The sequence below is a fragment of the Gymnoscopelus microlampas genome, assembly GCF_963454915.1.
Source record: "Gymnoscopelus microlampas genome assembly, chromosome: 1".
Lineage (NCBI taxonomy): Eukaryota > Metazoa > Chordata > Actinopteri > Myctophiformes > Myctophidae > Gymnoscopelus > Gymnoscopelus microlampas.
The window spans coordinates 387,735-400,938 of NC_139962.1; the positions used below are offsets into that span (position 1 = coordinate 387,735).

General features: G+C 48.7%; 1 protein-coding gene across 1 annotated transcript; it reads left to right on the forward strand.

Moving 5' to 3' along the window:
• Nucleotides 1-7,017: 7,017 nt before the first annotated feature.
• On the forward strand, nt 7,018-12,330 carry LOC311047026 (nucleoporin NUP188-like; the record flags this gene model as incomplete). The annotated part of the gene is made up of 1 exon (XM_084059608.1): nt 7,018-12,330. One exon carries the CDS (start codon nt 7,018-7,020, stop codon nt 12,328-12,330), a length of 5,313 nt encoding a protein of 1,770 aa, XP_083915734.1.
• Nucleotides 12,331-13,204: the final 874 nt, after the last annotated feature.

Consider the following 13,204-nt stretch of genomic DNA (forward strand, 5'->3'; position numbering starts at 1 on the left):
CGGGCCACATGTGTGTACTGCAGCTGCTGTTGTGTACATAGAGCTAGAACTAATGTACTGACAGTAACTAAAGTAATAAAGTACATGTACTCAAGTACATGTACTCCCCACTTTATGGACAATATTATTATTGTCATCATTATTATTATTATTATTTGCAAGCACATGACTTTGACTACATTTGTAGGAAGGGAAAACATATTATATTTGACCACTTAAGCCCCTATTTAAATATAGTGAAAGTAGCCGATCTACAAGCTCACAACACGTCGCAGTGTGACGTGTTGTGAGCTTGTAGATCGGCTACTTTCAATATATGTTTAATAATAATAATAGGTGTGTTGTGGTTCAGTTCTATAAAGAAACAGACAAAGTCAGACTTTATTTTATTACATTTATTCATTCATCTCAACTCATTGTTTTACTGTGTGAGACAAAACAAATATATTACAAAGACAAGACATTCAGAACAATAAATACATCATGTGACGTGTGTGTGTGTGTGTGTGTGTGTGTGTGTGTGTGTGTGTGTGTGTGTGTGTGTGTGTGTGTGTGTGTGTGCGCGCGCGCGCGTGCGTGCGTGCGTGTGTGTCATTCTGTCTGTCTGTCTGTCTGTCTGTCTGTCTGTCTGTCTGTCTGTCTGTCAGACAGACAGACAGACAGAGGTCTGTCAGATTGGGTTGTTTATTGGGTTTGGGTTGTTTATATAACCCAATATAGCCCTCTTTTATACATAGGCTATTCAAAAATAGCAGATCTACAAGCTCACAACACGTCACATCGCAATGCGTTGTGAGCTTGTAGATCCGCTATTTTCAAATATTTTAGTACTTTTACTTTTGGTACTTTAAGTACCTTTTGATACCAATACTTTTGTACTTTTACTCAAGTACATTTTGAATTCCGGACTTTTACTTGTAACAAAGTACTTCTGCATTAGAGTATTGATACTTTTACTAAAAAACATTTGAGTACTTATTCCACCACGGGCCGTGGCACCCTAGGGTGCCGTGACACAAGTCCAGGGGTGCCACAGCAGGATGCTTTGATAATATTTGGAATTCATCAAATCACTTCAGTTTAACCACTTAGACTCAGTAAACCCAGACCTCACTACGTTCTTTTTTGATGTACTCCAAAGATCTTTGCCAAAAATGACAGATCTACAAGCTCACAACGTGTCACCCTTGCAACCTGTTTGTGAGCTTGTAGATCGGCTATGTTTGGCTAATGTTCCTCCCAGAATAGGGATGCTGGGGTTCAAGTGGTTAAACGTATAGTAGGCCTATAACGTCAATCTGTCCTAAATCCTAAAGGAAATTGACACGCTGTATCTTAGGGGGAAAGATTGACATATTTGCGTAGCGTAATTTGACATAAATTTAAGGTGCTATAAAGTAACAATGTTATTCAGGGGTGCTGAAAAGGTTATTTACAGAGATGACCTGAGATCATGATGAGCTGATCAAGGATGATTTGACTGTACAGGTGGGAAAACAGAAAACAAAACATACGTTACAATATGGCTGCTGTAAACATATCCAACAAAACCATATGCTGTAACAAATGCAAAATAATACAGATCAACAACATTTGACAAGAGCCTGTGTGACCATTACTCAGCATGAATTGTTTTTAAAACTAAATCTCTCTTTAGAGTGCAAAACATAAGAAATAGCAAAATATCAATTCTCTTAATCACAAAGAAAATAGCTTTTATCTTCTTAAACCAACAACAATGAAATGCAAGTTATTTGTATTATGTATGTCTTTTAGCAAACATGAAATGTACGTTTTACTCTTAATTATTCATTCACGCCACTGAGGCCTCCCAAAGGGTCCAAAAACTCATCGGCAGAATGACACTCAAAAGTCAAAAGTGACTAATAACTTGGTGAAAACATTCAAAGAATACAACGCAACATAAACAACACATTGCATCATGTGACAAACATACCTTATGCGCTCAGCCAGGTGCTTAAACAAAATAAACGTTTCGGTATGAACGCTGAAGTTCTTGTTATTGTTTTCCATTCATTCATTGACGTGTGTGAGTTGCGCAGCAACTTACCCCCCTCCCGAGATCCCGCTATAAAACTATCTAGCTATAAACTATCTAGCTATTACTAGCTATAAACACTAACAATAAAAAGTAAGTAGTAAGCTAGATTCTGACAAAGTCCTGGAAAAGACGCGCTGTGATTATATATATAGTCCATATAGTTTATCAGTCCTTCTCCTCTTCTCCAATTGTCTCCTTTAAGGGTCAATAAAATAATTCACATCAGTTACACTGTCCCACAACGGCCTACTGTCTACAACACTCAATGCACACACAAATAAGAGCTACAAAGCAGGGATTCCGTTAGTATCCGGGTTTTTACCGGCCATTGACCGGTAAAATGTTTAATTGGCCGGTAATTATAAACACCACCGGCCACCGTGTCCGGTTGGGAAAATGCTGTTATTAGGCTATTTTATCATTTAAGCCTATTATTAATATTATCATTTGGATAAAGTAGCTGGCTACAACCATTAAAATCATAATCATTTAAAGCTTTTATCATGATCTGACTGTGTGGTTTAGATTAGCCTATTCGTTGTACGATGGTGTCGCGCGTTGAAAATATCAGAGCTACAAGCTCACAGCACGTCGCAATGCGCTGCGTTGTGAGCTTGTATGTCTGCTATTTTTGATACGCCACAACACAGCTGAGAGACACAGCTGTGTCTCCTCCTAATCAGCGCTGAGTAGGGTGTTCGCTCAGTGTTGATAAACAGAACCGAGATTTTCCGAGGTGTCACTGATAGAATCTGAACCAAGCCGGACCCAATTGTCGTTAAAGGGACCCGAACACGTGTGGGTCGTGGATATTATGCAAGCACAGTGACTGTCTGTCTGCAATGGATAAAGTGGTAAAAGTTGGCCGACGGTGTCATGCACTCGCGCAGGGAAAGGCTCTGGCGCAGCTCGTCCCAAAACACCCTCGCCCCCATTTTTCAGGCGGACCAGCGGTTCTTGTATTCTTGTATTTGTTTTACTGAGGATAAGGGTAGAAATAGGTTTAGGATTAGGCATAGTTTTACTGAGGTTAAGATTAGGAATAAAGTTAGGTTTAGGCATAGTTTTACTGATATGTTTAGGAATACCAGGTGAATACCGCCGGATTTTCCCCGGGGCGACTGTGTTTTGGGGCGAGCGGGCGTTCTCATAGTTTTGGTATTCGTTGCGCAGCAGTTCACTCATGCCCACTTTATTCATTTCATTTCTAACTCCTACAACAGGACAGGTCACACAATGGACAATTGATATGCATCTAGGCTCATTCCTATGTTCATTTATAGGTTGAGCTGGGGGGATGTGAAAGTCTGTGAAAACGTAGCTGTTCAACTTCTGCATGACGCAACCCTCCGCTGTAGCTCGCCTCGGAGAGGCGGGGGAGGGTGGCGCTGAGATGACCAGTCTCGATGATATGGAGAAAATAAGCATAATATAGCATCGGACACGGTTCGGGTCTAAAGACCCGGCCGGATCGGCTCCATTTTCCCCGGGTCCATTTAGGATCGGGTCCAATTTTAATCGGCTCCATTTCGGACCGGATCTAATCATTCTCGGTGTCGTTTTGGGCAGGGTCCTGTAAATTTGATTTCTTTCTAGGGTCCGTTCGGTTCGGTTCAAATATCCTGGGATCCGTTTCGGTTCATGCTACCCTCTACTGTGTTGCAGTAGGGGTGCTAAAAGTTTGGCAGCCCCTGTGCTCTACAGGTGCTCACATTTTGACTTTGTGAACCCGCTATTTTCTGTTGTATTATAGTTTTAACCACAACCTTGTATGTATAACAAACCGCCAGCTTTTTGTAAACAAACCTTTTGCCTTGTTTAGATTAGAACAGATAGATTAGTTTAGAGTCCCATTGTACTTTTTGTTTTGGTGTAGGTTAGGATAGTTAGAGGGTTAAAAGTAAGGATAGGTAGGTTGTTTTGTTTATTTATTGGTTTGCGTCCGGGGTTTGTCCATTATGTAAAATTCAGGTGCATCCATTACCTGTATTTAAATTCCTCTTAAATTTAAAAGAAACCAAAAGAAGGTCATTCAATAAAACAACAATTCGCTTTTCAACCTGATGTCACAGTCCTTTCATTCCCTAGACTAAGGATCGTAACAATCAAATAAACAAGATCCAATAAAACAACTAGAAAATGTGCTCCTCGGAGCACAGGTCTCCGCCAGTACTGTTCCTGATTAATCCTGTCTTAAGTGTTACTTGATTAATCCTGTCTTAAGTGTTACTCCGCCATTTCTCAGCCATTTCGTGATTATTCCTGTCTTACCTCACTTTGAAAGAGACCAAGACTCTTTCAAAGTGACCAAGACTCTTTCAAAGTGACACATCTATTTATAGGCCGCTATACGTCATGCGTCTCACTAGCCAATCAGAGCACACTCTTTCAACGTATTGTCACGTGAGGCTTGACCAATGTTAGCTTGGCCGAGGGGGGGGGGGGGGGGGGGGGGGCGGAAAGTGAAAACAATAAAACAAGAGCTTGTACAACTAGTACAACAAGTAGGCCAGGCAAAGAGGAAAGATATTGTTTCCTGAAGAAGTGGGTTTTCAGCCTGCGGTGAAAGATGGGCAGTGACTCTGCTGTCCTGACATCAGTGACTCTGCTGTCCTGACATCAGTGACTCTGCTGTCCTGACATCAGTGACTCCGCTGTCCTGACATCAGTGACTCCGCTGGCCTGACATCAGTGACTCCGCTGTCCTGACATCAGTGACGCTTGCTGTCCTGACATCAGTGACGCTGCTGTCCTGACATCAGTGACGCTTGCTGTCCTGACATCAGTGTCTGCTGGCCTGACATCAGTGACTCTGCTGTCCTGACATCAGTGACGCTTGCTGTCCTGACATCAGTGTCTGCTGTCCTGACATCAGTGACTCTGCTGTCCTGACATCAGTGTCTCTGCTGTCCTGACATCAGTGTCTCTGCTGTCCTGACATCAGTGTCTCTGCTGTCCTGAACGAGAGAGAGAGACAGACAGACAGACAGACAGACAGACAGACAGACAGATAGAGACAGATTGGCAAGACCAACGGGTTCATGTTTTGTAATCATTTACAGATGAAGCACTGCTTACCAGTGGACCTGTGGTGGTGGTAGGCCTGCAGGATTACGTGCAGTGACAAATATCACCCCCCCCCCCGCCCCCCGCCCGGTTTCCCTTCCCCAAACACAGGTCAATTGTGTTCGTATAGACACTCGACAATGTCGGATGCACCGCGGTGGATTCGAAGATTTAGAACCCTGGACTAGGCGGTGGTGGGCAGGTACTTCACCACTGCACCAACCAGCGCCTGTTGTGTGAACTTTTAGATCTATTGATAGCTTGTATATCGCTCTTCCGTCCTGACTACTTTCTGTTCTTTATGGCAAACAGCAGCCTTGCATGTTTGAGTAGATAAATGATGATGAACACAGGAACACTGCACTAGTGTAATGAGGTTTAGCAATCACACACATTCATCTTATAATTAGTTAGATTATCCATACATCCTGCTTCATCTCTACCTCTCTCACTTGGATTGAAACTTCAAACATACGGGGCTGAATTATTACTGTATCACTAACACTATCAACATAGTGCATTATGTAGTAAATTCCGTACCCTAGAAAAGAAGTTTGAGAGCGTTTTGAAGTTTTAAAACAGCGGAAAAAACTTTGGACAAAGTGTTAATGGCCGCCGTTTGTTTTCGCTCGGCTGCACTCGGGTTCCACCTGATTGGCCAAAATGCGCTGTCAATCATAGAACAATGAGCGAGGACGCTGATAGGCTAGTCCATTTTGTGGACGAGCAAGAAACCCCAGATAAGCCCTCAGGCCAGACCCAATTCCTGAAATCAAATGCATATTAGATTTCCAGAATCGGGGGGTTTGGGGATCTGGTGCATTACCTCTGGCAGTTGAGGTGGGTAGATATACTGGCATTCCTGAGGAGCAGCGATTGTGTGTTCTTTGTGACCTGGGAGTTGTGGAGGATGAGGTTCATTTTGTTTTTCACTGTCCACTGTACAATGATGTACGAAATTCTTTATTTGAAAAAATGCAGGTTAAGAATCCAGATTTGTTTTGGATGTCTGAATGTTATTTGTTAAGTTGGCTGTTCAATAAGTACGTTTTTGTTTTAGGAAAATTCATAGAGAAAGCATGGCAGTTGAGGTGGAGGACGATGTACCCGTAACCCACAACTTGGACAATCAAAATGTTTATGTATTCTGTTTGTGGTGTATCTTGGTGTATGTACATTGTGTGAGTGTCTTATAAGCCCGTGCGGGCTGGGCATCATGTGGTGCAGGACACTATAATAAAAATCTATCTATCTATCTATCTATCTATCTATCTATCTATCTATCTATCTATCTGTCTACCAGGCTAGTCTTCCTATCTTTGCCACGAAGAGATGGAGCCTAGTGGCAAGGGGGAAACCCAGGACAACCAGCACCTCTTCACAGCTACAGGAAACCCCAGTGTGTCGTGGCCCGCCTACGTGTGCCTCCATCACGGTGCTTTTCTCTACGGGTGTGCTCCTCTAGCCTTTGTCTTCCTGGAAAGGTAGGGGATCGACCTGCTGCCTTGTGGAAACAAGGCAGCAGGTCGATCCCCTACCTTTTAGCTTGGAGTCGCAAGACTCCAGTTAAAGCATGCTGCCGCGAGGAGGCAAGGCGAGGGGTCTTGGTAAAGGAAAGGCTATGTACTGACAGGTACAGGGGGTATTGCATAACTTGAGGGACATGCATTCCCAACAGGCATCAGGCCCAATTTTTTGTTTGAAATATTCTAATGCAAGTCAACAGAACTCTGGTCGCTTTGAAACCTTGCCAGTCATTACATCATAGATATGTCATGAAAGACTGATGTCATAGATAAGTGATGTCACCGCCCGCCATTAAGATGGTTACACGCTGCTAGTGTGATGAATAAACGATGTGAATGTATCACATCCAACAGGAATATAAGATGAAGGACTCGGAGGTTTGTGTCAGGAGCAGTGGAGAGTTATGGACCATCTTACTGGGAAGGTCTGCTCTGAGACAACCTCCTCACATCCACACAGAACTGGACAGACACTGGGAGAGGCTCTGTGAGGGACTGAGCTACTACAAAGCACCCAGCAGCTCATCTGCTGGGAAGCTTCAGACCGACCAACCGCTGAATGTCTTTGCTCTGAGGGTCAGCACAGCACTAGGTCTGGACCAGCAGCAGAGTGTAAACATGTTACAGTGTTACTTACAGGAGGACTACAGAGGAAACCGTGGCTCATTACAGACGGTTCTTCAGGATGAGAGACAGAGCCGGGTCCTTCTGCTGAACATGTGTGACTATTACCACCAGGAACGTCTCAGTCTTCTCAGATGTGTTCTACTCCTGCTGACTTATTTCCAGGATGACCGACACCCTTACAAGACGGAGTTCTCAGACTGTGTCACCAGACTGGAGCGGCGCCTGGCTGGCAGCTATCGCTCTCAGCTGGAGAAGCTGTTCAGAGCAGAGGCACCGACGTGGGAAACTCATGGAGACGTTATGACGGAGAGGCAGGCGTCTCGCTGGTTTCTCCAGTGTCTGAGGGAACAGTCTCTGCTCCTGGAGATTCTCTTCTTGTATTACGCACACTTTGAGATGAGTCCCTCGGACCTGCTGGGCTTCACAAAGATGTTCCAGGAAGTGGGCTTCGGCCTACGGCAGACCAACGAACAACTTATGGACGAAAGCATGAATTCTCTGCTCGACCGCATCGGTTACTTCAGCTCCCTGATCCTCGTCGAGGGAATGGACGTGGCTTTGCTTCATCGGTGTGCCCTGGAGGGCGTCACGGAGCGGCATCAGTTCTCCGACACCCCTGACGTCAATGAGGAGATGGACCGGCTGCTGCTGACCTTGGGTGATGTTCCTCACCATGGTCCTGTGCTGCTGGCTTGGCTCCTGCTCAGACACACGCTGCAACCGGATGAATCCCGCGTGGTCGTCAGGACGATAGGAAACACCTCGCTGCGGCTTGGGGTGTTCCGGTACCTGAGCGCCATGCTGCAAAGCCTCAGTGTCTCTGGGGAAAACTGTACAGCGAACAAGGCAAAAATGTGCATCTATGGCCTCCTCTCATTTGTCATCTGCTCTTTTGAAGAGGAGACTCTGGGCGACCAACAGGACTTCATCGACGCCGCCTGTCAGGTCCTGTCCGCTCCCGGCCTGCCGGAGCTATTCTGGGAAACGAGGACCCACGTGGGACTGGGAACCATTCTGGACGGCGCCGTCGGGATGTTTCCTCACAAACTCGGACCTCTGTTACAGCTCCTGACTGCTCTTCTGTCAAACAAGTCAACTGCAAAAAGGGTGTACTCTTTTCTAGACAAGATGTCCTCCTACACGGAGGTCTACAAACACAAGCCCAACGACGTGATGTCCAGGGATGACGAGACATTGTGGAGGAGACTGACGGCCAGGCTCCTCTACCCGCTTGGCCAGGGACAGACCAACCTGCAGATGCCTCAGGGACAGACCAACCTGCAGATGCCTCAGGGAGTCTCTGGCCAGGTGGGGGTGCGACTCGGTGACCAAGCCTTTGTGGTGCAATGGGACTTCTCCTACAGCTCCTGGACTCTCTTCTTGTGTGAGTTTGAGATGCTGCTGCGTGTGGCGACATCTGCAGACGAGGTGTTTCACTGTGAACGTGTGAAACCCATCCTGGACCTGGTGCAGAAGATGATAATACATACAGACTGGACTGTGGCCGACAGTCTGTCGCCTCTTACTTCACGCATCTCCCTGTTGCTGCAGAGGTTGATGTCATGCATCAACCCTCCACTGGATGTGATCGCCTCTGGCGTGAACTGTCTTGTGGCATTGGCCTCCGGAACGCCAGGAATCGTTTGGTCTGGTCTGGATCACACAGGATTCCTCCCGTTCGCCTCCGGCGATGTGACCGACATGGAGCGGTGCGTGAGCGCCGAAGGCATGAAGGCAGGTAACTATGGCAACCTGCTGGTTTTGGAGAAGTCTAGGGGAGAGTACCCCGTGACGATCGCCTTCTTGAGCCTCGTCACAACCTTATTGAAGAGTGAGCAAGGAAGAACTAGTGACCTAGGAAGCGCTCGCCACCGCGCCCTGATCCCCTGCATACTGCTGGTGTTGAAGAACATGCTGCCCGTCTACCATAGGTGGCGCTACAGCGTCTATGGTGTCAGAGAGAGGATCGGCTGTCTGATCTTGGAGCTCATCCATGCTGTTCTCAACCTGACTCCGGAGCTCCCTCAGGAGGATGAAGTGGGCGCTCCCACCCTGCAGTCTGTGTGCGTCCACATCCTGGCTAACACTGAAGCCGGCCTGGCTGTGGTCGACATCATGGCGGTGGGAGCAGACACCATCCATACAGGCCTGGCTGCACAGCTTGGCGGTGGCCAATCGGAGGGCTCGGTTCAGATACTGATCCAAACGGTAAAGTTGGCGTTCTCCATCACAAACGACGTGATGCGTCTGAAGCCGCCGCCCTCTGACGTGATGTCACCGCTGCAACGGGCACTGACGCAGCACAGGGGTTGCCACGGTGACAATCTGATCGCCGTCCTGGCCAAGTACGTCTACCACAAACATGAGCCGGCGCTTCCGCGTCTGGCCGTCCAGCTGCTGAAGAGGCTCGCTGTGGCGACGCCCATGTTGCTCTGCGCCTGTCTGGGCGGCGACGCGGCGGCCGTACGAGACGCTTTCCTGACTCGACTGCGGAGCAGGACGGAAGACCTGAGGTTGAAGGTCAATATCTTGGAGTTCCTCTCCGTCGCCGTGGAAACTCAGCCAGGCCTCATCGAGCTTTTCCTTAATCTGGAAGTCAAAGACGGAAACCGGGGCTCAAACAAGCTTCCGTCTTTGACCTCCAGATTCAGGAAGGAGACAGAGGAGTTCCTCTTAGGAGAGTGCAGCTATTTGCACGTTGTGTTGGACCTCATCGACTCCAAGTCCCTGAGTCCACCTCCGCTCCACCGGGCAGCCCTGGCTTTCCTTCTTGCCCTTTGGCAAGATCGTAGCGACAGCGCCATCTCTGTCCTACGCGCCAAAGAGAGGTTTTGGGAAAATTTGTCAACGCCTCTCTTCCCGACCCTCGCTTCTATGGATACCCAAGAGCCTTGCGTTCTGGAGATCTGTGCCTTTGTTATGAAGATCATCGGCCTAGAAGTTTATTATGTCGCCGGCGATTCCTTGGAGCGGTCGCTGAAGGATGTGCTGCACAAGTTCTCCAGTGGTCGGCGCTATGAGTACTGGTCCCAGTACGTCAAGTCACTGGTGTTCCATGTGGCGGAGACGGAAGAGGAGTACCTCCACTCCTTCTCTGAGACCCAGACGCTGATCTCAGCCTGGGGCTTCCTGATCAGGGTGTCCGCCACTAATTCAGACATCATGCACCTGACAGACGACTCGATCAGACTGAAGCTCTTCATGAACATCATGGACGGAACCAGAGCAGTTTTGACGGCTCCCGTGTCGCTTCCTCGTCTGCGTCTGGGCTCCACGATGGCCTCTCTGCTGCTTGCCCTCCTGGAACAGTGGAGGAGCGTGGTGGCTGCTGCCCCGGACGTCCTGTCCCCCTTGTCCCTCATCACGGAGAGCGTCCTTCAAGCTGAGCATCCGTTGATGGACGGAACGAAGGCCAAGGTGTTCTCTGCGCTCATAACAGTGCTGCAAATACGGGGACCCCGCGGCGGACAGATATCCCAGTTGCCCCAGCTGCTGCTACGTGTCTGCGAGACAGTGAAGTATGAGGCACTCGTACTGATGGACAGAACTCGCCACGTGAGCCGAGCAGGGCGTCTGCAGAACAAGAGGAGCGATATGGAGATGGATGCTCCTCCTCAAGGCCTTCAGAAGGTGTGTGTTCTGTCACTGCATCTCGCCAAGGAGCTGTGTGCTGCTGATGAGGACGGAGAATGGCTGCCAGTGATGAGGAAGCAGCAGCTTCTTCCCTCGCTCCTTAGTGCTCTGGAACTCAGTCTGGTTTCCAAGCAGAATGTTGAGTTCACCGAGGCCGCATTGCAGCTGCTGCTAACGCTGGCCCGCTCCCAGCAGGGGGCAGCAGTCGTTGCCGGAGCAGCAGTTACTCAGAGTATCTGTCTTCCGCTTCTCAACGTGTACGAAGTCCCTTCAAACGGAGGTTTCTTTCGCAAATGCCATGACACCACCACCCCCCCCCCATGCTGGACAAGAGTGTACCAACTCTGCATGTCCCTTATGGAGAGTCTGCTGAAGACGCTGCGTTATAGCTTCATAAACGAAGCCCTGGACTTTGTAGGGGTTCATCAGGAAGGCGTGCTGCGGTGTCTGAACGCAGTGCGAACGCTGCACAGCCTGGACGGTCTGGATGAGGCTGATCACACTCTGGCCTTTCTGCTGCAGCTCTCCGGCTTCTGTAAGGAGTGGCAGTTCCACCTCCCCAGACTCCTCAGAGACGTGCAGGTGAGCCTGTGTTCCCTGTGTCAGACGTGTACGTACGTCCTTCAGAGCAGGACGGCACTCCGGCGGTACCTCCGGGTTAGACATGGAGAGGTGTTACCACCGGATCCTCTGTGTCCGCCCCAGACCGCCTCTAAGGCGGCGGGTCTCAAACATGTTAATATCAAGGGCCGCCCGTTTGGTAAGCTTTTGGCGACGGACTCGGAGAATTACACACCCGTAAGGGACCCCCCGGAAGTCCCTCAAAGTCCCCTTAAGGACACAGCAGAGAGACGGGAGGTGGAGCAGAAGCTCCTGAAGATCCTCAGTAAAACTCTGTACGCTCTGCATCACTTCACTCCGGACTGCAGCCTGCTCCTGCCGGAGCGGCGTCTGGACCTGGCCGAGTTCAGGACCCTGTTTGTCCCCGCGTTCACGACGTCGCCCCTGAACCCAGACGTGCCTCCTTCCTTCGGAACCCTGGTGTCCACGGTGAACGTGGCCCTCACACTGCTAGGAGACGTGGAGAAGAAACCAGAGCTTGTTCCGTGGAGTGAAGCCTCATCAGAGGAGGTCCAAGCAGCCCTGAGGTCTTTACTGATGTTCACCATGGAGCAGTGTGTCTCCGTCCTGATCTCCCAGGCTGTCGGGTGTCTGAAGAACCCTGGTGGCTCCTTCCCCGGAGACAAGCAGAGGCTCAAACAGGAGCTGAGCTCTGAGATGACCACTCTCCTCTCCGGCTTGAATCGTCACTTCTGTAGGGCGGCGTCGCGCCCGTCATCTCCAGCGGGCGGCGCCGTCCCTTCCTCTCAGACCATCGTCCAGCTCGTCCGAAGCTTCATCACACTTGTGCAATGATAGACGGACGGGTGGTAGCAGAGCACTTCTCCACAGGGACGTGCAGAGAATGTTTACAGGGGCATGGGCTTACATTTCTAAAAGGGCATCTTTGGCAAAATAAATAGCGGATCAACGAAAAATAGCTGATCTACATGCTCACAGCGCATCGCGCTGCAATGCATTGTGAGCTTGCAGATCAGCTATTTTCGGTGCGCAACACTGCGCCCGACCAAGTATAACCAAGCCTTTACAGGAGATGCAGCGTACAGAATGGATTTCTACACAGAGATTCTTTCAACATAAAATGCTGCATTCCAGTTCATGGAACACTTGGAAACATGGGAACAACATGGGAAAGGGACGTTTGTGTTTCTTTCACCATGGTAAATGCTGCATTCATAGTCTGGAGAAAGAGGACCTTTTACAGACGGGTACGTTATTTTTAATACTTCTGGAACATGGAAAACATGGTTCTCTTTGAAAGAAGCAACAGAACAGTCCTTCCAGCTGAATGGTGTTGCTTAAATGAATGTTGAAGCTACTTGCTGTAAAAATTAGGGCTATATATTTGCCAGACCCAGAGGGTCGGCCTACATGAGGCTTTGTCCCTCTTTCGTCCATACATGGGCATGTCAGTTTTCTGTCCTCCTTTCGTCCATACATGGGCATGTCAGTTTTCTGTCCCCCTTTCGTCCATACATGGGCATAGAAGGGACCTCTGAAAAGGGACACAGGCTGACACGTCATGTGAAGTCCTGCTTAGCCGTGACGTAGTGCTCTGATCTTATAAAGTACTTATTCTGGGTCTGGCAGAACCAGGTCTCCTGGTCTTGTTTTGTCTCCGCCAGGCGGAAGGCATAATGGAGAGTACGTTTTCACTTTGTCCGTCCGT